Here is a 26,717-nt window from a genome sequence, read left to right as displayed (position 1 = left end):
GCACTTGTAAACTGTGGGACCTTATATAGACAGGTGTGTGCCTTTCCAAATAATGTCCAATCAATTGAATTTACCAAAGGTGGACTCCAATCAAGTTGTAGAAACATCTCACGGATGATCAATGGAAACATGATGCACCTGAGCTCAATTTAGAATCTCATAGCAAAGGGTCTGAATACTTATGAATACTTATGTAAAGGTATTTTTGGTTTTTATTTGTAATACATTTTCAAACATTTCTGAAAAACCTGGTTCCACTTTGTCGTTATGGGTATTGTGTGTAGATTGTGGAATAATTGTATTTATTTAATCAATTTTAGTAAAAGTCTGTAACTTAACAAAAACTGGAAAAAGTCAAGGGGTCGAATACTTTCCAAAGGCAATGTACAATACTATCCATTGACTGGCTTGGTTACTATATAATGTATACTGTTTCTGTGTGTTCTTCTGGCTGTGAAGGCTTGGTTACTATATAATGTATACTGTTTCTGTGTGTTCTTCTGGCTGTGAAGGCTTGGTTACTATATAATGTATACTGTTTCTGTGTGTTCTTTTGGCTGTGAAGGCTTGGTTACTATATAATGTATACTGTTTCTGTGTGTTCTTCTGGCTGTGAAGGCTTGGTTACTATATAATGTATACTGTTTCTGTGTGTTCTTTTGGCTGTGAAGGCTTGGTTACTATATAATGTATACTGTTTCTGTGTGTTCTTCTGGCTGTGAAGGCTTGGTTACTATATAATGTATACTGTTTCTGTGTGTTCTTCTGGCTGTGAAGGCTTGGTTACTATATAATGTATACTGTTTCTGTGTGTTCTTCTGGCTGTGAAGGCTTGGTTACTATATAATGTATACTGTTTCTGTGTGTTCTTCTGGCTGTGAAGGCTTGGTTACTATATAATGTATACTGTTTCTGTGTGTTATTCTGGCTGTGAAGGCTTGGTTACTATATAATGTATACTGTTTCTGTGTGTTCTTCTGGCTGTGAAGGCTTGGTTACTATATAATGTATACTGTTTCTGTGTGTTCTTCTGGCTGTGAAGGCTTGGTTACTATATAATGTATACTGTTTCTGTGTGTTCTTCTGGCTGTGAAGGCTCGGTTACTATATAATGTATACTGTTCATTGACTGTGTTTCTGTGTGTTCTTCTGGCTGTGAAGGCTTGGTTACTATATAATGTATACTGTTTCTGTGTGTTCTTCTGGCTGTGAAGGCTTGGTTACTATATAATGTATACTGTTTCTGTGTGTTCTTCTGGCTGTGAAGGCTTGGTTACTATATAATGTATACTGTTTCTGTGTGTTCTTCTGGCTGTGAAGGCTTGGTTACTATATAATGTATACTGTTTCTGTGTGTTCTTCTGGCTGTGAAGGCTTGGTTACTATATAATGTATACTGTTTCTGTGTGTTCTTCTGGCTGTGAAGGCTTGGTTACTATATAATGTATACTGTTTCTGTGTGTTCTTCTGGCTGTGAAGGCTTGGTTACTATATAATGTATACTGTTTCTGTGTGTTCTTCTGGCTGTGAAGGCTTGGTTACTATATAATGTATACTGTTTCTGTGTGTTCTTTTGGCTGTGAAGGATTGGTTACTATATAATGTATACTGTTCATTGACTGTGTTTCTGTGTGTTCTTCTGGCTGTGAAGGCTTGGTTACTATATAATGTATACTGTTTCTGTGTGTTCTTCTGGCTGCGAAGGCTTGGTTACTATATAATGTATACTGTTTCTGTGTGTTCTTCTGGCTGTGAAGGCTTGGTTACTATATAATGTATACTGTTTCTGTGTGTTCTTCTGGCTGTGAAGGCTTGGTTACTATATAATGTATACTGTTTCTGTGTGTTATTCTGGCTGTGAAGGCTTGGTTACTATATAATGTATACTGTTTCTGTGTGTTCTTCTGGCTGTGAAGGCTTGGTTACTATATAATGTATACTGTTTCTGTGTGTTCTTCTGGCTGTGAAGGCTTGGTTACTATATAATGTATACTGTTTCTGTGTGTTCTTCTGGCTGTGAAGGCTTGGTTACTATATAATGTATACTGTTTCTGTGTGTTCTTCTGGCTGTGAAGGCTTGGTTACTATATAATGTATACTGTTCATTGACTGTGTGTTTGTTTGTTCTTGTGTTTGTGTTTGGGGTAGAAGATGTGCGGGGCGTGACGATAGTGGAGCTGATTAAGAAGGAAGGCAGCACCCTGGGCCTCACCATCTCTGGAGGAACAGACAAGGACGGAAAGCCCCGCGTCTCCAACCTACGACCAGGAGGACTGGCTGCCAGGTGAGATCTACATGGTTTTTTTTTTACAGTATTCGTTCACTTTTCTTTACTGAATGTGCACGCGTGTACAGGACATCTTCCTCGACTTACGCCTGAACCTCCATCCCCTCAGTCCCCCAGTGACAGACACAGATGCAGCCATGCTGTATCAGCTAATCAGGCCCTGATGTAGAAACAACCACCTGCCGTTTCACTAGAGGCAGAGGATTGTTTAACGACTAGGATGACGACGCTAAAAAATAGGCGCGCAGTCTTGGTCTTTTGTCATTATGTGTAAATCTACTGACGGACCTGTCTGGCTTTTAGAAGAAGTCTCCCCCCCCCCAGGCTTTCCCCACCCTCCCCAGATGAAACGTACAGTTGAGATGCTCCGCAAGCCAACTGTCTGTGCTTGAGCCTTAGCTTGACAATTTATGTAGAAAGTGGATTTATCCCAAAGCTGTTTTACTCTGAATAAAGAAAGTAGGACATGTTAAAATTAGAATTAATCTCATGACTGGCATATTTAATGAAGATACAATATCAGCTAAATGAGCAACGTACCAAAGAATAAAGCTTGTATTCATTGTGTGAGTAGTGTCGCTGTTCAGGCGTATGGTGCTTCACGGTGACTGTGGGAAGACACTAAAGGTTGAGAATCCTAGATTGCAACATAATAGCCTGTTGGCATTGTTGATCTGTCAGCATGTGTATCTGTCATCACTGTCTTCTCTACTGGGTGTAAGAGAAGTCCTTTAATCTAGTGGGTGTAAGAGAAGTCCTTTAATCTAGTGGGTGTATGAGAAGTCCTTTAATCTAGTGGATGTATGAGAAGTCCTTTAATCTAGTGGGTGTTTGAGAAGTCCTTTAATCTAGTGGGTGTATGAAAAGTACTTTAATCTAGTGGGTGTATGAGAAGTAGGTTAATCTAGTGGGTGTATGAGAAGTCCTTTCATCTAGTGGGTGTATGAGAAGTCCTTTAATCTAGTGGGTGTATGAGAAGTCATTTAATCTAGTGGGTGTATGAGAAGTAGGTTAATCTAGTGGGTGTATGAGAAGTCCTTTAATCTAGTGGGTGTATGAGAAGTCCTTTAATCTAGTGGGTGTATGAGAAGTCATTTAATCTAGTGGGTGTATGAGAAGTAGGTTAATCTAGTGGGTGTATGAGAAGTCCTTTAATCTAGTGGGTGTATGAGAAGTCCTTTAATCTAGTGGGTGTATGAGAAGTCCTTTAATCTAGTGGGTGTATGAAAAGTACTTTAATCTAGTGGGTGTATGAGAAGTAGGTTAATCTAGTGGGTGTATGAAAAGTACTTTAATCTAGTGGGTGTATGAGAAGTAGGTTAATCTAGTGGGTGTATGAGAAGTCCTTTAATCTAGTGGGTGTATGATAAGTCCTTTAATCTAGTGGGTGTATGAGAAGTCCTTTAATCTAGTGGGTGTATGAAAAGTACTTTAATCTAGTGGGTGTATGAGAAGTAGGTTAATCTAGTGGGTGTATGAGAAGTCCTTTAATCTAGTGGGTGTATGAGAAGTCCTTTAATCTAGTGGGTGTATGAGAAGTCCTTTAATCTAGTGGGTGTATGAGAAGTAGGTTAATCTAGTGGGTGTATGAGAAGTCCTTTAATCTAGAGGGAGTATGAGAAGTCCTTTAATCTAGTGGGTGTATGAGAAGTCATTTAATCTAGTGGGTGTATGAGGAATCTTTTAATCTAGTGGGTGTATGAGGAGTCCTTTAATCTAGTGGGTGTATGAGAAGTCGTTTAATCCAGTGGGTGTATGAGGAGTCCTTTAATCTAGTGGGTGTATGAGAAGTCATTTAATCTAGTGGGTGTATGAGGAGTCCTTTAATCTAGTGGGTGTATGAGGAGTCCTTTAATCTAGGATAAGTAATTTAATCCAGTGGGTGTATGATAAGTCCTTTAATCTAGTGGGTGTATGAGGAGTAATTTAATCTAGTGGGTGTATGAGAAGTCCTTTAACCTAGTGGGTGTATAAGGAGTCCTTTAATCTAGTGGGTGTATGAGGAGTCCTTTAATCTAGTGGGTGTATGAGGAGTCCTTTAACCTAGTGGGTGTATGAGAAGTCATTTAAAATAGTGGGTGTATGAGGAGTCCTTTAATCTAGTGGGTGTATGAGAAGTCATTTAATCTAGTGGGTGTATGAGGAGTCATTTAATCTAGTGGGTTTGAGACATCCTTTAATCTACTGGGTATGAGAAGTCCTTTAATCTAGTGGGTGTATGAGAAGTAGATTAATCTAGTGGGTGTATGAGAAGTCCTTTAATCTAGTGGGTGTATGAGAAGTCATTTAATCTAGTGGGTGTATGAGGAGTCCTTTAATCTAGTGGATGTATGAGAAGTCCTTTAATCTAGTGGGTGTTTGAGAAGTCCTTTAATCTAGTGGGTGTATGAAAAGTACTTTAATCTAGTGGGTGTATGAGAAGTAGGTTAATCTAGTGGGTGTATGAGAAGTCCTTTCATCTAGTGGGTATATGAGAAGTCCTTTAATCTAGTGGGTGTATGAGAAGTCCTTTAATCTAGTGGGTGTATGAGAAGTAGGTTAATCTAGTGGGTGTATGAGAAGTCCTTTAATCTAGTGGGTGTATGAGAAGTCCTTTAATCTAGTGGGTGTATGAGAAGTCCTTTAATCTAGTGGGTGTATGAGAAGTCCTTTAATCTAGTGGGTGTATGAAAAGTACTTTAATCTAGTGGGTGTATGAGAAGAAGGTTAATCTAGTGGGTGTATGAGAAGTCATTTAATCTAGTGGGTGTATGAGAAGTCCTTTAATCTAGTGGGTGTATGAGAAGTCATTTAATCTAGTGGGTGTATGAGAAGTAGGTTAATCTAGTGGGTGTATGAGAAGTCCTTTAATCTAGTGGGTGTATGAGAAGTCCTTTAATCTAGTGGGTGTATGAGAAGTCCTTTAATCTAGTGGGTGTATGAAAAGTACTTTAATCTAGTGGGTGTATGAGAAGTAGGTTAATCTAGTGGGTGTATGAAAAGTACTTTAATCTAGTGGGTGTATGAGAAGTAGGTTAATCTAGTGGGTGTATGAGAAGTCCTTTAATCTAGTGGGTGTATGATAAGTCCTTTAATCTAGTGGGTGTATGAGAAGTCCTTTAATCTAGTGGGTGTATGAAAAGTACTTTAATCTAGTGGGTGTATGAGAAGTAGGTTAATCTAGTGGGTGTATGAGAAGTCCTTTAATCTAGTGGGTGTATGAGAAGTCCTTTAATCTAGTGGGTGTATGAGAAGTTCCTTTAATCTAGTGGGTGTATGAGAAGTAGGTTAATCTAGTGGGTGTATGAGAAGTCATTTAATCTAGAGGGTGTATGAGAAGTCCTTTAATCTAGTGGGTGTATGAGAAGTCATTTAATCTAGTGGGTGTATGAGGAATCTTTTAATCTAGTGGGTGTATGAGGAGTCCTTTAATCTAGTGGGTGTATGAGAAGTCGTTTAATCCAGTGGGTGTATGAGGAGTCCTTTAATCTAGTGGGTGTATGAGAAGTCATTTAATCTAGTGGGTGTATGAGGAGTCCTTTAATCTAGTGGGTTTGAGACATCCTTTAATCTACTGGGTATGAGAAGTCCTTTAATCTAGTGGGTGTATGAGAAGTAGGTTAATCTAGTGGGTGTATGAGAAGTCCTTTAATCTAGTGGGTGTATGATACATCCTTTAATCTAGTGGGTGTATGAGAAGTCCTTTAATCTAGTGGGTGTATGAGAAGTCCTTTAATCTAGTGGGTGTATGAGAAGTCGGTTAATCTAGTGGGTGTATGAGAAGTCGGTTATCCTAGTGGGTGTATGAGAAGTCCTTTAATCTAGTGGGTGTATGAGAAGTCCTTTAATCTAGTGGGTGTATGAGACGTCCTTTAACCTAGTGGGTGTATGAAACGTACTTTAATCTAGTGGGTGTATGAGGAGTCCTTTAATCTAGTGGGTGTATGAGGACTCCTTTAATCTAGTGGGTGTATTAGGAGTAATATAATCCAGTGGCTGTATGAGAAGTCGTTTAATCTAGTGGGTGTATAAGGAGTCCTTTAACCTAGTGGGTGTATGAGAAGTCCTTTAATCTAGTGGGTGTATGAGGAGTCCTTTAATCTAGTGGGTGTATGAGAAGTCCTTTAATCTAGTGGGTGTATGAGACGTCCTTTAACCTAGTGGGTGTATGAGGAGTCCTTTAACCTAGTGGGTGTATGAGAAGTTCTTTAATCTAGTGGGTGTATGAGGAGTCCTTTAACCTAGTGGGTGTATGAGAAGTCCTTTAATCTAGTGGGTGTATGAGGAGTCCTTTAATCTAGTGGGTGTATGAGGAGTCCTTTAATCTAGTGGGTGTATGAAAAGTCCTTTAATCTAGTGGGTGTATGAGGAGTCCTTTAATCTAGTGGGTTTGAGACATCCTTTAATCTACTGGGTATGAGAAATCCTTTAATCTAGTGGGTGTATGAGAAGTAGGTTAATCTAGTGGGTGTATGAGAAGTCCTTTCATCTAGTGGGTGTATGAGAAGTCCTTTAATCTAGTGGGTGTATGAGAAGTCCTTTAATCTAGTGGGTGTATGAGAAGTAGGTTAATCTAGTGGGTGTATGAGAAGTCCTTTAATCTAGTGGGTGTATGAGAAGTCCTTTAATCTAGTGGGTGTATGAGAAGTCCTTTAATCTAGTGGGTGTATGAGAAGTCCTTTAATCTAGTGGGTGTATGAAAAGTACTTTAATCTAGTGGGTGTATGAGAAGAAGGTTAATCTAGTGGGTGTATGAGAAGTCCTTTAATCTAGTGGGTTTGAGACATCCTTTAATCTACTGGGTATGAGAAGTCCTTTAATCTAGTGGGTGTATGAGAAGTAGGTTAATCTAGTGGGTGTATGAGAAGTAGGTTAATCTAGTGGGTGTATGAGAAGTCCTTTAATCTAGAGGGTGTATGAGAAGTCCTTTAATCTAGTGGGTGTATGAGAAGTCCTTTAATCTAGTGGGTGTATGAGGAATCTTTGAATCTAGTGGGTGTATGAGGAGTCCTTTAATCTAGTGGGTGTATGAGAAGTCGTTTAATCCAGTGGGTGTATGAGGAGTCCTTTAATCTAGTGGGTGTATGAGAAGTCATTTAATCTAGTGGGTGTATGAGAAGTCCTTTAATCTAGTGGGTGTATGAGGAGTCATTTAATCTAGTGGGTGTATGAAAAGTACTTTAATCTAGTGGGTGTATGAGAAGTAGGTTAATCTAGTGGGTGTATGAGAAGTCCTTTAATCTAGTGGGTGTATGATAAGTCCTTTAATCTAGTGGGTGTATGAGAAGTCCTTTAATCTAGTGGGTGTATGAAAAGTACTTTAATCTAGTGGGTGTATGAGAAGTAGGTTAATCTAGTGGGTGTATGAGAAGTCCTTTAATCTAGTGGGTGTATGAGAAGTCCTTTAATCTAGTGGGTGTATGAGAAGTCCTTTAATCTAGTGGGTGTATGAGAAGTAGGTTAATCTAGTGGGTGTATGAGAAGTCCTTTAATCTAGAGGGTGTATGAGAAGTCCTTTAATCTAGTGGGTGTATGAGAAGTCCTTTAATCTAGTGGGTGTATGAGGAATCTTTGAATCTAGTGGGTGTATGAGGAGTCCTTTAATCTAGTGGGTGTATGAGAAGTCGTTTAATCCAGTGGGTGTATGAGGAGTCCTTTAATCTAGTGGGTGTATGAGAAGTCATTTAATCTAGTGGGTGTATGAGGAGTCCTTTAATCTAGTGGGTGTATGAGGAGTCCTTTAATCTAGGATAAGTAATTTAATCCAGTGGGTGTATGATAAGTCCTTTAATCTAGTGGGTGTATGAGGAGTAATTTAATCTAGTGGGTGTATGAGAAGTCCTTTAACCTAGTGGGTGTATAAGGAGTCCTTTAATCTAGTGGGTGTATGAGGAGTCCTTTAATCTAGTGGGTGTATGAGGAGTCCTTTAACCTAGTGGGTGTATGAGAAGTCATTTAAAATAGTGGGTGTATGAGGAGTCCTTTAATCTAGTGGGTGTATGAGAAGTCATTTAATCTAGTGGGTGTATGAGGAGTCATTTAATCTAGTGGGTTTGAGACATCCTTTAATCTACTGGGTATGAGAAGTCCTTTAATCTAGTGGGTGTATGAGAAGTAGGTTAATCTAGTGGGTGTATGAGAAGTCCTTTAATCTAGTGGGTGTATGAGAAGTCATTTAATCTAGTGGGTGTATGAGGAGTCCTTTAATCTAGTGGGTTTGAGACATCCTTTAATCTACTGGGTATGAGAAGTCCTTTAATCTAGTGGGTGTATGAGAAGTAGGTTAATCTAGTGGGTGTATGAGAAGTCCTTTAATCTAGTGGGTGTATGAAAAGTCCTTTAATCTAGTGGGTGTATGAGAAGTCCTTTAATCTAGTGGGTGTATAAGGAGTCCTTTAATCTACTGGTTGTATGAGAAGTCCTTTAATCTAGTGGGTGTATGAGAAGTCGTTTAATCCAGTGGGTGTATGAGGAGTCCTTTAATCTAGTGGGTGTATGAGACGTCCTTTAACCTAGTGGGTGTATGAAACGTACTTTAATCTAGTGGGTGTATGAGAAGTCATTTAATCTAGTGGGTGTATGAGAAGTCGTTTAATCCAGTGGGTGTATGAGGAGTCCTTTAATCTAGTGGGTGTATGAGAAGTAGGTTAATCTAGTGGGTGTATGAGAAGTCCTTTAATCTAGTGGGTGTATGAGAAGTCATTTAATCTAGTGGGTGTATGAGGAGTCCTTTAATCTAGTGGGTTTGAGACATCCTTTAATCTACTGGGTATGAGAAGTCCTTTAATCTAGTGGGTGTATGAGAAGTAGGTTAATCTAGTGGGTGTATGAGAAGTCCTTTAATCTAGTGGGTGTATGATAAATCCTTTAATCTAGTGGGTGTATGAGAAGTCCTTTAATCTAGTGGGTGTATGATAAGTCCTTTAATCTAGTGGGTGTATGATAAGTCCTTTAATCTAGTGGGTGTATGAGAAGTCCTTTAATCTAGTGGGTGTATGAAAAGTACTTTAATCTAGTGGGTGTATGAGAAGTAGGTTAATCTAGTGGGTGTATGAGAAGTCCTTTAATCTAGTGGGTGTATGAGAAGTCCTTTAATCTAGTGGGTGTATGAGAAGTCCTTTAATCTAGTGGGTGTATGAGAAGTAGGTTAATCTAGTGGGTGTATGAGAAGTCCTTTAATCTAGATGGTGTATGAGAAGTCCTTTAATCTAGTGGGTGTATGAGAAGTCCTTTAATCTAGTGGGTGTATGAGGAATCTTTGAATCTAGTGGGTGTATGAGGAGTCCTTTAATCTAGTGGGTGTATGAGAAGTCGTTTAATCCAGTGGGTGTATGAGGAGTCCTTTAATCTAGTGGGTGTATGAGAAGTCATTTAATCTAGTGGGTGTATGAGGAGTCCTTTAATCTAGTGGGTGTATGAGGAGTCCTTTAATCTAGGATAAGTAATTTAATCCAGTGGGTGTATGATAAGTCCTTTAATCTAGTGGGTGTATGAGGAGTAATTTAATCTAGTGGGTGTATGAGAAGTCCTTTAACCTAGTGGGTGTATAAGGAGTCCTTTAATCTAGTGGGTGTATGAGGAGTCCTTTAATCTAGTGGGTGTATGAGGAGTCCTTTAACCTAGTGGGTGTATGAGAAGTCATTTAAAATAGTGGGTGTATGAGAAGTAGGTTAATCTAGTGGGTGTATGAGAAGTCCTTTAATCTAGTGGGTGTATGAGAAGTCCTTTAATCTAGTGGGTGTATGAGAAGAAGGTTAATCTAGTGGGTGTATGAGAAGTCATTTAATCTAGTGGGTGTATGAGAAGTCATTTAATCTAGTGGGTGTATGAGAAGTCATTTAATCTAGTGGGTGTATGAGAAGTAGGTTAATCTAGTGGGTGTATGAGAAGTCCTTTAATCTAGTGGGTGTATGAGAAGTCCTTTAATCTAGTGGGTGTATGAGAAGTCCTTTAATCTAGTGGGTGTATGAAAAGTACTTTAATCTAGTGGGTGTATGAGAAGTAGGTTAATCTAGTGGGTGTATGAAAAGTACTTTAATCTAGTGGGTGTATGAGAAGTAGGTTAATCTAGTGGGTGTATGAGAAGTCCTTTAATCTAGTGGGTGTATGATAAGTCCTTTAATCTAGTGGGTGTATGAGAAGTCCTTTAATCTAGTGGGTGTATGAAAAGTACTTTAATCTAGTGGGTGTATGAGAAGTAGGTTAATCTAGTGGGTGTATGAGAAGTCCTTTAATCTAGTGGGTGTATGAGAAGTCCTTTAATCTAGTGGGTGTATGAGAAGTTCCTTTAATCTAGTGGGTGTATGAGAAGTAGGTTAATCTAGTGGGTGTATGAGAAGTCATTTAATCTAGAGGGTGTATGAGAAGTCCTTTAATCTAGTGGGTGTATGAGAAGTCATTTAATCTAGTGGGTGTATGAGGAATCTTTTAATCTAGTGGGTGTATGAGGAGTCCTTTAATCTAGTGGGTGTATGAGAAGTCGTTTAATCCAGTGGGTGTATGAGGAGTCCTTTAATCTAGTGGGTGTATGAGAAGTCATTTAATCTAGTGGGTGTATGAGGAGTCCTTTAATCTAGTGGGTTTGAGACATCCTTTTAATCTACTGGGTATGAGAAGTCCTTTAATCTAGTGGGTGTATGAGAAGTAGGTTAATCTAGTGGGTGTATGAGAAGTCCTTTAATCTAGTGGGTGTATGATACATCCTTTAATCTAGTGGGTGTATGAGAAGTCCTTTAATCTAGTGGGTGTATGAGAAGTCCTTTAATCTAGTGGGTGTATGAGAAGTCGGTTAATCTAGTGGGTGTATGAGAAGTCGGTTATCCTAGTGGGTGTATGAGAAGTCCTTTAATCTAGTGGGTGTATGAGAAGTCCTTTAATCTAGTGGGTGTATGAGACGTCCTTTAACCTAGTGGGTGTATGAAACGTACTTTAATCTAGTGGGTGTATGAGGAGTCCTTTAATCTAGTGGGTGTATGAGGACTCCTTTAATCTAGTGGGTGTATTAGGAGTAATATAATCCAGTGGCTGTATGAGAAGTCGTTTAATCTAGTGGGTGTATAAGGAGTCCTTTAACCTAGTGGGTGTATGAGAAGTCCTTTAATCTAGTGGGTGTATGAGGAGTCCTTTAATCTAGTGGGTGTATGAGAAGTCCTTTAATCTAGTGGGTGTATGAGACGTCCTTTAACCTAGTGGGTGTATGAGGAGTCCTTTAACCTAGTGGGTGTATGAGAAGTTCTTTAATCTAGTGGGTGTATGAGGAGTCCTTTAACCTAGTGGGTGTATGAGAAGTCCTTTAATCTAGTGGGTGTATGAGGAGTCCTTTAATCTAGTGGGTGTATGAGGAGTCCTTTAATCTAGTGGGTGTATGAAAAGTCCTTTAATCTAGTGGGTGTATGAGGAGTCCTTTAATCTAGTGGGTTTGAGACATCCTTTAATCTACTGGGTATGAGAAATCCTTTAATCTAGTGGGTGTATGAGAAGTAGGTTAATCTAGTGGGTGTATGAGAAGTCCTTTCATCTAGTGGGTGTATGAGAAGTCCTTTAATCTAGTGGGTGTATGAGAAGTCCTTTAATCTAGTGGGTGTATGAGAAGTAGGTTAATCTAGTGGGTGTATGAGAAGTCCTTTAATCTAGTGGGTGTATGAGAAGTCCTTTAATCTAGTGGGTGTATGAGAAGTCCTTTAATCTAGTGGGTGTATGAGAAGTCCTTTAATCTAGTGGGTGTATGAAAAGTACTTTAATCTAGTGGGTGTATGAGAAGAAGGTTAATCTAGTGGGTGTATGAGAAGTCCTTTAATCTAGTGGGTTTGAGACATCCTTTAATCTACTGGGTATGAGAAGTCCTTTAATCTAGTGGGTGTATGAGAAGTAGGTTAATCTAGTGGGTGTATGAGAAGTAGGTTAATCTAGTGGGTGTATGAGAAGTCCTTTAATCTAGAGGGTGTATGAGAAGTCCTTTAATCTAGTGGGTGTATGAGAAGTCCTTTAATCTAGTGGGTGTATGAGGAATCTTTGAATCTAGTGGGTGTATGAGGAGTCCTTTAATCTAGTGGGTGTATGAGAAGTCGTTTAATCCAGTGGGTGTATGAGGAGTCCTTTAATCTAGTGGGTGTATGAGAAGTCATTTAATCTAGTGGGTGTATGAGAAGTCCTTTAATCTAGTGGGTGTATGAGGAGTCATTTAATCTAGTGGGTGTATGAAAAGTACTTTAATCTAGTGGGTGTATGAGAAGTAGGTTAATCTAGTGGGTGTATGAGAAGTCCTTTAATCTAGTGGGTGTATGATAAGTCCTTTAATCTAGTGGGTGTATGAGAAGTCCTTTAATCTAGTGGGTGTATGAAAAGTACTTTAATCTAGTGGGTGTATGAGAAGTAGGTTAATCTAGTGGGTGTATGAGAAGTCCTTTAATCTAGTGGGTGTATGAGAAGTCCTTTAATCTAGTGGGTGTATGAGAAGTCCTTTAATCTAGTGGGTGTATGAGAAGTAGGTTAATCTAGTGGGTGTATGAGAAGTCCTTTAATCTAGAGGGTGTATGAGAAGTCCTTTAATCTAGTGGGTGTATGAGAAGTCCTTTAATCTAGTGGGTGTATGAGGAATCTTTGAATCTAGTGGGTGTATGAGGAGTCCTTTAATCTAGTGGGTGTATGAGAAGTCGTTTAATCCAGTGGGTGTATGAGGAGTCCTTTAATCTAGTGGGTGTATGAGAAGTCATTTAATCTAGTGGGTGTATGAGGAGTCCTTTAATCTAGTGGGTGTATGAGGAGTCCTTTAATCTAGGATAAGTAATTTAATCCAGTGGGTGTATGATAAGTCCTTTAATCTAGTGGGTGTATGAGGAGTAATTTAATCTAGTGGGTGTATGAGAAGTCCTTTAACCTAGTGGGTGTATAAGGAGTCCTTTAATCTAGTGGGTGTATGAGGAGTCCTTTAATCTAGTGGGTGTATGAGGAGTCCTTTAACCTAGTGGGTGTATGAGAAGTCATTTAAAATAGTGGGTGTATGAGGAGTCCTTTAATCTAGTGGGTGTATGAGAAGTCATTTAATCTAGTGGGTGTATGAGGAGTCATTTAATCTAGTGGGTTTGAGACATCCTTTAATCTACTGGGTATGAGAAGTCCTTTAATCTAGTGGGTGTATGAGAAGTAGGTTAATCTAGTGGGTGTATGAGAAGTCCTTTAATCTAGTGGGTGTATGAGAAGTCATTTAATCTAGTGGGTGTATGAGGAGTCCTTTAATCTAGTGGGTTTGAGACATCCTTTAATCTACTGGGTATGAGAAGTCCTTTAATCTAGTGGGTGTATGAGAAGTAGGTTAATCTAGTGGGTGTATGAGAAGTCCTTTAATCTAGTGGGTGTATGAAAAGTCCTTTAATCTAGTGGGTGTATGAGAAGTCCTTTAATCTAGTGGGTGTATAAGGAGTCCTTTAATCTACTGGTTGTATGAGAAGTCCTTTAATCTAGTGGGTGTATGAGAAGTCGTTTAATCCAGTGGGTGTATGAGGAGTCCTTTAATCTAGTGGGTGTATGAGACGTCCTTTAACCTAGTGGGTGTATGAAACGTACTTTAATCTAGTGGGTGTATGAGAAGTCATTTAATCTAGTGGGTGTATGAGAAGTCGTTTAATCCAGTGGGTGTATGAGGAGTCCTTTAATCTAGTGGGTGTATGAGAAGTAGGTTAATCTAGTGGGTGTATGAGAAGTCCTTTAATCTAGTGGGTGTATGAGAAGTCATTTAATCTAGTGGGTGTATGAGGAGTCCTTTAATCTAGTGGGTTTGAGACATCCTTTAATCTACTGGGTATGAGAAGTCCTTTAATCTAGTGGGTGTATGAGAAGTAGGTTAATCTAGTGGGTGTATGAGAAGTCCTTTAATCTAGTGGGTGTATGATAAATCCTTTAATCTAGTGGGTGTATGAGAAGTCCTTTAATCTAGTGGGTGTATGATAAGTCCTTTAATCTAGTGGGTGTATGATAAGTCCTTTAATCTAGTGGGTGTATGAGAAGTCCTTTAATCTAGTGGGTGTATGAAAAGTACTTTAATCTAGTGGGTGTATGAGAAGTAGGTTAATCTAGTGGGTGTATGAGAAGTCCTTTAATCTAGTGGGTGTATGAGAAGTCCTTTAATCTAGTGGGTGTATGAGAAGTCCTTTAATCTAGTGGGTGTATGAGAAGTAGGTTAATCTAGTGGGTGTATGAGAAGTCCTTTAATCTAGATGGTGTATGAGAAGTCCTTTAATCTAGTGGGTGTATGAGAAGTCCTTTAATCTAGTGGGTGTATGAGGAATCTTTGAATCTAGTGGGTGTATGAGGAGTCCTTTAATCTAGTGGGTGTATGAGAAGTCGTTTAATCCAGTGGGTGTATGAGGAGTCCTTTAATCTAGTGGGTGTATGAGAAGTCATTTAATCTAGTGGGTGTATGAGGAGTCCTTTAATCTAGTGGGTGTATGAGGAGTCCTTTAATCTAGGATAAGTAATTTAATCCAGTGGGTGTATGATAAGTCCTTTAATCTAGTGGGTGTATGAGGAGTAATTTAATCTAGTGGGTGTATGAGAAGTCCTTTAACCTAGTGGGTGTATAAGGAGTCCTTTAATCTAGTGGGTGTATGAGGAGTCCTTTAATCTAGTGGGTGTATGAGGAGTCCTTTAACCTAGTGGGTGTATGAGAAGTCATTTAAAATAGTGGGTGTATGAGGAGTCCTTTAATCTAGTGGGTGTATGAGAAGTCATTTAATCTAGTGGGTGTATGAGGAGTCATTTAATCTAGTGGGTTTGAGACATCCTTTAATCTACTGGGTATGAGAAGTCCTTTAATCTAGTGGGTGTATGAGAAGTAGGTTAATCTAGTGGGTGTATGAGAAGTCCTTTAATCTAGTGGGTGTATGAGAAGTCATTTAATCTAGTGGGTGTATGAGGAGTCCTTTAATCTAGTGGGTTTGAGACATCCTTTAATCTACTGGGTATGAGAAGTCCTTTAATCTAGTGGGTGTATGAGAAGTAGGTTAATCTAGTGGGTGTATGAGAAGTCCTTTAATCTAGTGGGTGTATGAAAAGTCCTTTAATCTAGTGGGTGTATGAGAAGTCCTTTAATCTAGTGGGTGTATAAGGAGTCCTTTAATCTACTGGTTGTATGAGAAGTCCTTTAATCTAGTGGGTGTATGAGAAGTCGTTTAATCCAGTGGGTGTATGAGGAGTCCTTTAATCTAGTGGGTGTATGAGACGTCCTTTAACCTAGTGGGTGTATGAAACGTACTTTAATCTAGTGGGTGTATGAGAAGTCATTTAATCTAGTGGGTGTATGAGAAGTCGTTTAATCCAGTGGGTGTATGAGGAGTCCTTTAATCTAGTGGGTGTATGAGAAGTAGGTTAATCTAGTGGGTGTATGAGAAGTCCTTTAATCTAGTGGGTGTATGAGAAGTCATTTAATCTAGTGGGTGTATGAGGAGTCCTTTAATCTAGTGGGTTTGAGACATCCTTTAATCTACTGGGTATGAGAAGTCCTTTAATCTAGTGGGTGTATGAGAAGTAGGTTAATCTAGTGGGTGTATGAGAAGTCCTTTAATCTAGTGGGTGTATGATAAATCCTTTAATCTAGTGGGTGTATGAGAAGTCCTTTAATCTAGTGGGTGTATGAGAAGTCCTTTAATCTAGTGGGTGTATGAGAAGTCGGTTAATCTAGTGGGTGTATGAGAAGTCGGTTATCCTAGTGGGTGTATGAGAAGTCCTTTAATCTAGTGGGTGTATGAGAAGTCCTTTAATCTAGTGGGTGTATGAGACGTCCTTTAACCTAGTGGGTGTATGAAACGTACTTTAATCTAGTGGGTGTATGAGGAGTCCTTTAATCTAGTGGGTGTATGAGGACTCCTTTAATCTAGTGGGTGTATTAGGAGTAATATAATCCAGTGGCTGTATGAGAAGTCGTTTAATCTAGTGGGTGTATAAGGAGTCCTTTAACCTAGTGGGTGTATGAGAAGTCCTTTAATCTAGTGGGTGTATGAGGAGTCCTTTAATCTAGTGGGTGTATGAGAAGTCCTTTAATCTAGTGGGTGTATGAGACGTCCTTTAACCTAGTGGGTGTATGAGGAGTCCTTTAACCTAGTGGGTGTATGAGAAGTTCTTTAATCTAGTGGGTGTATGAGGAGTCCTTTAACCTAGTGGGTGTATGAGAAGTCCTTTAATCTAGTGGGTGTATGAGGAGTCCTTTAATCTAGTGGGTGTATGAGGAGTCCTTTAATCTAGTGGGTGTATGAAAAGTCCTTTAATCTAGTGGGTGTATGAGGAGTCCTTTAATCTAGTGGGTTTGAGACATCCTTTAATCTACTGGGTATGAGAAATCCTTTAATCTAGTGGGTGTATGAGAAGTAGGTTAATCTAGTGGGTGTATGAGAAATCCTTTCATCTAGTGGGTGTATGAGAAGTCCTTTAATCTAGTGGGTGTATGAGAAGTCCTTTAATCTAGTGGGTGTATGAGAAGTAGGTTAATCTAGTGGGTGTATGAGAAGTCCTTTAATCTAGTGGGTGTATGAGAAGTCCTTTAATCTAGTGGGTGTATGAGAAGTCCTTTAATCTAGTGGGTGTATGAGAAGTCCTTTAATCTAGTGGGTGTATGAAAAGTACTTTAATCTAGTGGGTGTATGAGAAGAAGGTTAATCTAGTGGGTGTATGAGAAGTCCTTTAATCTAGTGGGTTTGAGACATCCTTTAATCTACTGGGTATGAGAAGTCCTTTAATCTAGTGGGTGTATGAGAAGTAGGTTAATCTAGTGGGTGTATGAGAAGTAGGTTAATCTAGTGGGTGTATGAGAAGTCCTTTAATCTAGAGGGTGTATGAGAAGTCCTTTAATCTAGTGGGTGTATGAGAAGTCCTTTAATCTAGTGGGTGTATGAGGAATCTTTGAATCTAGTGGGTGTATGAGAGTCCTTTAATCTAGTGGGTGTATGAGAAGTCGTTTAATCCAGTGGGTGTATGAGGAGTCCTTTAATCTAGTGGGTGTATGAGAAGTCATTTAATCTAGTGGGTGTATGAGAAGTCCTTTAATCTAGTGGGTGTATGAGGAGTCCTTTAATCTAGTGGGTGTATGAAAAGTACTTTAATCTAGTGGGTGTATGAGAAGTAGGTTAATCTAGTGGGTGTATGAGAAGTCCTTTAATCTAGTGGGTGTATGATAAGTCCTTTAATCTAGTGGGTGTATGAGAAGTCCTTTAATCTAGTGGGTGTATGAAAAGTACTTTAATCTAGTGGGTGTATGAGAAGTAGGTTAATCTAGTGGGTGTATGAGAAGTCCTTTAATCTAGTGGGTGTATGAGAAGTCCTTTAATCTAGTGGGTGTATGAGAAGTCCTTTAATCTAGTGGGTGTATGAGAAGTAGGTTAATCTAGTGGGTGTATGAGAAGTCCTTTAATCTAGAGGGTGTATGAGAAGTCGTTTAATCCAGTGGGTGTATGAGGAGTCCTTTAATCTAGTGGGTGTATGAGAAGTCATTTAATCTAGTGGGTGTATGAGGAGTCCTTTAATCTAGTGGGTGTATGAGAGTCCTTTAATCTAGGATAAGTAATTTAATCCAGTGGGTGTATGATAAGTCCTTTAATCTAGTGGGTGTATGAGGAGTAATTTAATCTAGTGGGTGTATGAGAAGTCCTTTAACCTAGTGGGTGTATAAGGAGTCCTTTAATCTAGTGGGTGTATGAGGAGTCCTTTAATCTAGTGGGTGTATGAGGAGTCCTTTAACCTAGTGGGTGTATGAGAAGTCATTTAAAATAGTGGGTGTATGAGGAGTCCTTTAATCTAGTGGGTGTATGAGAAGTCATTTAATCTAGTGGGTGTATGAGGAGTCATTTAATCTAGTGGGTTTGAGACATCCTTTAATCTACTGGGTATGAGAAGTCCTTTAATCTAGTGGGTGTATGAGAAGTAGGTTAATCTAGTGGGTGTATGAGAAGTCCTTTAATCTAGTGGGTGTATGAGAAGTCATTTAATCTAGTGGGTGTATGAGAGTCCTTTAATCTAGTGGGTTTGAGACATCCTTTAATCTACTGGGTATGAAAGTCCTTTAATCTAGTGGGTGTATGAGAAGTAGGTTAATCTAGTGGGTGTATGAGAAGTCCTTTAATCTAGTGGGTGTATGAAAAGTCCTTTAATCTAGTGGGTGTATGAGAAGTCCTTTAATCTAGTGGGTGTATAAGGAGTCCTTTAATCTACTGGTTGTATGAGAAGTCCTTTAATCTAGTGGGTGTATGAGAAGTCGTTTAATCCAGTGGGTGTATGAGGAGTCCTTTAATCTAGTGGGTGTATGAGACGTCCTTTAACCTAGTGGGTGTATGAAACGTACTTTAATCTAGTGGGTGTATGAGAAGTCATTTAATCTAGTGGGTGTATGAGGAGTCCTTTAATCTAATGGGTTTGAGACATCCTTTAATCTACTGGGTATGAGAAGTCCTTTAATCTAGTGGGTGTATGAGAAGTAGGTTAATCTAGTGGGTGTATGAGAAGTCCTTTAATCTAGTGGGTGTATGATAAATCCTTTAATCTAGTGGGTGTATGAGAAGTCCTTTAATCTAGTGGGTGTATGAGAAGTCCTTTAATCTAGTGGGTGTATGAGAAGTCGGTTAATCTAGTGGGTGTATGAGAAGTCGGTTATCCTAGTGGGTGTATGAGAAGTCCTTTAATCTAGTGGGTGTATGAGAAGTCCTTTAATCTAGTGGGTGTATGAGACGTCCTTTAACCTAGTGGGTGTATGAAACGTACTTTAATCTAGTGGGTGTATGAGGAGTCCTTTAATCTAGTGGGTGTATGAGGAGTCCTTTAATCTAGTGGGTGTATTAGGAGTAATATAATCCAGTGGCTGTATGAGAAGTCGTTTAATCTAGTGGGTGTATAAGGAGTCCTTTAACCTAGTGGGTGTATGAGAAGTCCTTTAATCTAGTGGGTGTATGAGGAGTCCTTTAATCTAGTGGGTTTGAGACATCCTTTAATCTACTGGGTATGAGAAATCCTTTAATCTAGTGGGTGTATGAGAAGTAGGTTAATCTAGTAGGTGTATGAGAAGTCGGTTAACCTAGTGGGTGTATGAGAAGTCCTTTAATCTAGTGGGTGTATGAAAAGTACTTTAATCTAGTGGGTGTATGAGGAGTCCTTTAATCTAGGATAAGTAATTTAATCCAGTGGGTGTATGAGAAGTCCTTTAATCTAGTGGGTTTGAGACATCCTTTAATCTACTGGGTATGAGAAATCCTTTAATCTAGTGGGTGTATGAGGAGTAATTTAATCTAGTGGGTGTATGAGAAGTCCTTTAATCTAGTGGGTTTGAGACATCCTTTAATCTACTGGGTATGAGAAATCCTTTAATCTAGTGGGTGTATGAGGAGTAATTTAATCTAGTGGGTGTATGAGAAGTCCTTTAACCTAGTGGGTGTATAAGGAGTCCTTTAATCTAGTGGGTGTATGAGGAGTCCTTTAATCTAGTGGGTGTATGAGGAGTCCTTTAACCTAGTGGGTGTATGAGAAGTCATTTAATCTAGTGGGTGTATGAGAAGTTGTTTAATGCAGTGGGTGTATGAGGAGTCCTTTAATCTAGTGGGTGTATGAGACGTCCTTTAACCTAGTGGGTGTATGAAACGTACTTTAATCTAGTGGGTGTATGAGAAGTCATTTAATCTAGTGGGTGTATGAGGAGTCCTTTAATCTAGTGGGTTTGAGACATCCTTTAATCTACTGGGTATGAGAAGTCCTTTAATCTAGTGGGTGTATGAGAAGTAGGTTAATTTAGTGGGTGTATGAGAAGTCCTTTAATCTAGTGGGTGTATGATAAATCCTTTAATCTAGTGGGTGTATGAGGAGTCCTTTAATCTAGTGGGTGTATGAGAAGTCATTTAATCTAGTGGGTGTATGAGAAGTCGGTTATCCTAGTGGGTGTATGAGAAGTCCTTTAATCTAGTGGGTGTATGAGAAGTCCTTTAATCTAGTGGGTGTATGAGAAGTCCTTTAATCTAGTGGGTGTATGAGACGTCCTTTAACCTAGTGGGTGTATGAAACGTACTTTAATCTAGTGGGTGTATGAGGAGTCCTTTAACCTAGTGGGTGTATGAGAAGTCCTTTAATCTAGTGGGTTAATCTAGTAGGGTGTATGAGAAGTCGTTTAATCCAGTGGGTGTATGAGGAGTCCTTTAATCTAGTGGGTGTATGAGACGTCCTTTAACCTAGTGGGTGTATGAAACGTACTTTAATCTAGTGGGTGTATGAGAAGTCATTTAATCTAGTGGGTGTATGAGGAGTCCTTTAATCTAATGGGTTTGAGACATCCTTTAATCTACTGGGTATGAGAAGTCCTTTAATCTAGTGGGTGTATGAGAAGTAGGTTAATCTAGTGGGTGTATGAGAAGTCCTTTAATCTAGTGGGTGTATGATAAATCCTTTAATCTAGTGGGTGTATGAGAAGTCCTTTAATCTAGTGGGTGTGAGAAGTCCTTTAATCTAGTGGGTGTATGAGAAGTCGGTTAATCTAGTGGGTGTATGAGAAGTCGGTTATCCTAGTGGGTGTATGAGAAGTCCTTTAATCTAGTGGGTGTATGAGAAGTCCTTTAATCTAGTGGGTGTATGAGACGTCCTTTAACCTAGTGGGTGTATGAAACGTACTTTAATCTAGTGGGTGTATGAGGAGTCCTTTAATCTAGTGGGTGTATGAGGAGTCCTTTAATCTAGTGGGTGTATTAGGAGTAATATAATCCAGTGAGAAGGTTTAATCTAGTGGGTGTATAAGGAGTCCTTTAACCTAGTGGGTGTATGAGAAGTCCTTTAATCTAGTGGGTGGAGTCCTTTAATCTAGTGGGTTTGAGACATCCTTTAATCTACTGGGTATGAGAAATCCTTTAATCTAGTGGGTGTATGAGAAGTAGGTTAATCTAGTGGGTGTATGAGAAGTCCTTTAACCTAGTGGGTGTATGAGAAGTCCTTTAATCTAGTGGGTGTATGAAAAGTACTTTAATCTAGTGGGTGTCCTTTAATCTAGGATAAGTAATTTAATCCAGTGGGTGTATGAGAAGTCCTTTAATCTAGTGGGTTTGAGACATCCTTTAATCTACTGGGTATGAGAAATCCTTTAATCTAGTGGGTGTATGAGGAGTAATTTAATCTAGTGGGTGTATGAGAAGTCCTTTAATCTAGTGGGTTTGAGACATCCTTTAATCTACTGGGTATGAGAAATCCTTTAATCTAGTGGGTGTATGAGGATCCTTTAATCTAGTGGGTGTATGAGAAGTCCTTTAATCTAGTGGGGTATAAGGAGTCCTTTAATCTAGTGGGTGTATGAGGAGTCCTTTAATCTAGTGGGTGTGAGAGTCCTTTAACCTAGTGGGTGTATGAGAAGTCATTTAATCTAGTGGGTGTATGATAAAGTCCTTTAATCTAGTGGGTGTATGAGTCCTTTAAAGTCCTTTAATCTAGTGGGTGTATGAGAAGTCATTTAATCTAGTGGGTGTATGAGAAGTCCTTTAATCTAGTGGGTGTATGAGAAGTCCTTTAATCTAGTGGGTGTATGAGAAGTCCTTTAATCTAGTGGGTGTATGAGAAGTCCTTTAATCTAGTGGGTGTATGAGAAGTCCTTTAATCTAGTGGGTGTATGAGAAGTCCTTTAATCTAGTGGGTGTATGAGACGTCCTTTAACCTAGTGGGTGTATGAAACGTACTTTAATCTAGTGGGTGTATGAGGAGTCCTTTAACCTAGTGGGTGTATGAGAAGTCCTTTAATCTAGTGGGTGTATGAGGAGTCCTTTAACCTAGTGGGTGTATGAGAAGTCCTTTAATCTAGTGGGTGTATGAGAACTCGTTTAATCTACTGGGTGTATGTGAAGACAGGAGCTTGCTTTCTGATTTAATTTAGAACGTTAAAGTAACTAGCAACATCATATTGTTAATATATATACAGTAGATAGATCAATATTTCCAACAAAATGTCATTTATTGTTAATCACAGTCGTACTGTGGTAGAGGGTTAGGCTTTGTAACATGGGATATTTGATTGACATTCTCTTTACTTTTTGACAAACTCTCTCCTTTCTCAAACTCTCTACCTCACAATCCTACTATTAGAGACGCAGCAACAAAAACTATTTTCCTGTGGAGTCCGCCTTGAATACTTCAAACCACAAGTTATCTACCTGGCAATCACAACCAACAAAGAACTTATCGATCAACTCTGTCTGGTCCTATCGGTTTGTCTGTGTGGAGCTCGGAACCAGAATGTTATTGTTGTAGAATAGATGGAATAGATTTTTTGTTCTGAAATTAGTTTTCTCCCAAAACTAGTTGCCAAACTATAGAGTTTGATTGTTATCGATTAGGAAAGTGTTGATTTCTAATTCTGTTTTTTTGAGAGTATATTCTAACCAACATCATGCTATTCATCTGTCGTGGATCCTGAAGCCTGTAAGTTTAATGAAAGGTGGGATATATATTATTATCAGCTAGATAATGTTGTATCTCTGGTCCTGTCTAATGAGTGATCAGCTAGATAATGATGTGTCTACAATATGGTCCTGTCTAATGAGTGATCAGCTAGATAATGTTGTATCTCTGGCCATGTCTAATGAGTGATCAGCTAGATAATGTTGAATCTCTGGTCATGTCTAAGGAGTGATCAGCTAGATAATGATGTATCTACAATATGGTCCTGTCTAATGAGTGATCAACTAGATAATGTTGTATCTCTGGTCATGTCTAAGGAGTGATCAGCTAGATAATGTTGTATCTACAGTATGATCCTGTCTAATGAGTGATCAGCTAGATAATGTTGTATCTACAGTATGATCCTGTCTAATGAGTGATCAGCTAGATAATGTTGTATCTACAGTATGATCCTGTCTAATGAGTGATCCGCTAAACGTTGGTGACTGCATCAAGTCAGTCAATGGCATCAACCTGACCAAGCTGATCTAAAATGATGACAATCATATTAGATAATTGATGTTTTATGTACTATATGTCTATATGTTCCTGTCCTAGGAGTGATCAGCTGAACGTGGGCGACTACATTAAGTCAGTGAATGGTATCAACCTGACCAAGCTGAGACACGAAGAGATCATCAGTCTGTTGAAGAACGTGGGCGAACGAGTTGTCCTGGAAGTGGAGTACGAACTGCCCCCATCAGGTAGGAGGGGCTGACTACTGTTCTTGGGTTGTAGTCTGAATTCAAACTCCTGCTAGGCACCTCTGTAGATCTGAGAAGAAGAATACAAATATGTTGAAATGCAACTTATCAAAGGCCAAGCTGTTTTATTTGTATTTGTTTATTTCACCTTTATTTAACCAGGTAGACAAGTTGAGAACACCTTTATTTAACCAGGTAGGCTAGTTGAGAACACCTTTATTTAACCAGGTAGGCTAGTTAAGAACACCTTTATTTAACCAGGTAGGCTAGTTGAGAACACCTTTATTTAACCAGGTAGGCTAGTTGAGAACACCTTTATTTAACCAGGTAGCCTAGTCAATAACACCTTTATTTAACCAGGTAGGCTAGTTGAGAACACCTTTATTTAACCAGGTAGGCTAGTTGAGAACACCTTTATTTAACCAGGTAGGCTAGTTGAGAACACCTTTATTTAACCAAGTAGGCTAGTTGAGAACACCTTTATTTAACCAGGTAGGCTAGTTGAGAACACCTTTATTTAACCAGGTAGACAAGTTGAGAACACCTTTATTTAACCAGGTAGGCTAGTTGAGAACACCTTTATTTAACCAGGTAGGCTAGTTGAGAACACCTTTATTTAACCAGGTAGGCTAGTTGAGAACACCTTTATTTAACCAGGTAGGCTAGTTGAGAACACCTTTATTTAACCAGGTAGACAAGTTGAGAACACCTTTATTTAACCAGGTAGACAAGTTGAGAACACCTTTATTTAACCAGGTAGACAAGTTGAGAACACCTTTATTTAACCAGGTAGGCTAGTTGAGAACACCTTTATTTAACCAGGTAGGCTAGTTGAGAACACCTTTATTTAACCAGGTAGGCTAGTTGAGAACACCTTTATTTAACCAGGTAGTCTAGTTGAGAACACCTTTATTTAACCAGGTAGTCTAGTTGAGAACACCTTTATTTAACCAGGTAGGCTAGTTGAGAACACCTTTATTTAACCAGGTAGGCTAGTTGAGAACACCTTTATTTAACCAGGTAGGCTAGTTGAGAACACCTTTATTTAACCAGGTAGGCAAGTTGAGAACACCTTTATTTAACCAGGTAGGCAAGTTGAGAACACCTTTATTTAACCAGGTAGGCTAGTTGAGAACACCTTTATTTAACCAGGTAGGCTAGTTGAGAACACCTTTATTTAACCAGGTAGGCTAGTTGAGAACACCTTTATTTAACCAGGTAGGCTAGTTGAGAACACCTTTATTTAACCAGGTAGGCTAGTTGAGAACACCTTTATTTAACCAGGTAGACAAGTTGAGAACACCTTTATTTAACCAGGTAGACAAGTTGAGGACACCTTTATTTAACCAGGTAGACAAGTTGAGAACACCTTTATTTAACCAGGTAGGCTAGTTGAGAACACCTTTATTTAACCAGGTAGGCTAGTTGAGAACACCTTTATTTAACCAGGTAGGCTAGTTGAGAACACCTTTATTTAACCAGGTAGGCTAGTTGAGAACACCTTTATTTAACCAGGTAGGCTAGTTGAGAACACCTTTATTTAACCAGGTAGGCTAGTTGAGAACACCTTTATTTAACCAGGTAGACAAGTTGAGAACACCTTTATTTAACCAGGTAGACAAGTTGAGAACACCTTTATTTAACCAGGTAGACAAGTTGAGAACACCTTTATTTAACCAGGTAGACAAGTTGAGAACACCTTTATTTAACCAGGTAGACAAGTTGAGAACACCTTTATTTAACCAGGTAGACTAGTTGAGAACAAGTTCTCATTTACAATTGCGACCTGGCCAAAATAAAGCAAAGCAGTTCGACAGATACAACGACACAGAGTTACACATGGAGTAAAACAAACAGTCAATAATACAGTATAAACAAGTCTATATACGATCTGAGCAAATGAGGTGAGAAGGGAGGTAAAGGCAAAACAAGGCCATGGTGGCAAAGTAAATACAATATAGCAAGTAAAACACTGGAATGGTAGATTTGCAGTGGAAGAATGTGCAAAGTAGAAATAAAAATAATGGGGTGCAAAGGAGCATAAATAAATAAATAAATACAGTAGGGAAAGAGGTAGTTGTTTGGGCTAAATTATAGGTGGGCTATGTACAGGTGCAGTAATGTGTGAGCTGCTCTGACAGTTGGTGCTTAAAGCTAGTGAGGGAGATAAGTGTTTCCAGTTTCACTTTTACCACTCTACTAATACTACTGATATATAAACTCAGGTCTATAGGAGTGCCCAGGGGAGCAGGGACCAGGGACCAGGGGTCAATCTGGAACTTGGCTGTAATATGAGTTTTCTCAACCACATGACCTACTCAGGGAAATACTACAGGTCCCAGTTATCAGCTACTGCCTAGAGTTTTACCTGCTCAGGTCACGTGGTCTGCCAGTCTGACATTAGGGTTGCCAGTAAGAGGTCTGTGTGTTCCCTGACCTTCCATTCTAGTAAAACAGACACTTGAATTTTACAAGCCTATCCGATTCTCCCTGACCTTTCCGATTTGTAATAATGAATCTGTCTATTTATCTTTGCTGTCCGCTGGTTCCTGGTAGTGAGCCCAGTAAAACCTGTGATTAATGGTTGTGACATCATTCATAAGCATCTCTCTCTCTCTCTCTCTCTCTCTCTCTCTCTCTCTCTCTCTCTCTCTCTCTCTCTCTCTGTCTCTCTCTCTCTCTCTCTCTCTCTCTCTCTGTCTCTCTCTCTCTCTCTCTCTCTCTCTCTCTCTCTCTCTCTCTCTCTCTCTCTCTCTCTCTCTCTCTCTCTCTCTCTCTCTCTCTCTCTCTCTCTCTCTCTCTGTCTCTCTCTCTCTCTCTCTCTCTCTCTCTCTCTCTCTCTCTCTCTCTCTCTGTCTCTCTCTCTCTCTCTCTCTCTCTCTCTCTCTCTCTCTCTCTCTCTCTCTCTCTCTCTCTCTCTCTCTCTGTCTCTCTCTGTCTCTCTCTCTCTCTCTCTCTGTCTCTCTCTCTCTCTCTCTCTCTCTCTCTCTCTCTGCTCTCTCTCTCTCTCTCTCTCTCTCTCTCTCTCTCTCTCTCTCTCTCTCTCTCTCTCTCTCTCTCTCTCTCTCTCTCTCTCTCTCTCTCTGTCTCTCTCTCTGTCTCTCTCTCTCTCTCTCTCTCTCTCTCTCTGTCTCTCTCTCTCTCTCTCTCTCTCTCTCTCTCTCTCTCTCTCTCTCTCTCTCTCTCTCTCTCTCTCTCTCTCTCTCTCTCTCTGTCTCTCTCTCTCTCTCTCTCTCTCTCTCTCTCTCTCTCTGTCTCTCTCTCTCTCTCTGTCTCTCTCTCTCTCTCTCTCTCTCTCTCTCTCTCTCTCTCTC

General features: G+C 39.4%; 1 protein-coding gene across 3 annotated transcripts in view; it reads left to right on the top strand.

Annotated features, from left to right (window-relative positions):
* Positions 1–26,717, top strand: part of LOC124003805 (glutamate receptor-interacting protein 2-like) — a 251,701-nt gene that overhangs the window by 62,819 nt on the left and 162,165 nt on the right. For 2 of the 3 annotated variants that reach the window (XM_046312392.1, XM_046312390.1), the window contains 2 exons: positions 2,152–2,284; positions 23,258–23,403. In XM_046312392.1, coding sequence (XP_046168348.1) covers positions 2,152–2,284; positions 23,258–23,403 — 279 coding nt within the window. Of the gene's footprint in view, positions 1–2,148; positions 2,285–23,257; positions 23,404–26,717 lie in introns of all 3 variants that reach the window. The other variant, XM_046312389.1, reaches the window with a different exon arrangement.

The sequence above is a fragment of the Oncorhynchus gorbuscha genome, linkage group LG18 (genome assembly GCF_021184085.1).
Source record: "Oncorhynchus gorbuscha isolate QuinsamMale2020 ecotype Even-year linkage group LG18, OgorEven_v1.0, whole genome shotgun sequence".
Taxonomy (NCBI): domain Eukaryota; kingdom Metazoa; phylum Chordata; class Actinopteri; order Salmoniformes; family Salmonidae; genus Oncorhynchus; species Oncorhynchus gorbuscha.
Note: the sequence above shows the minus strand (reverse complement) of the source record. Positions and strands in the feature narration are given on the sequence as shown.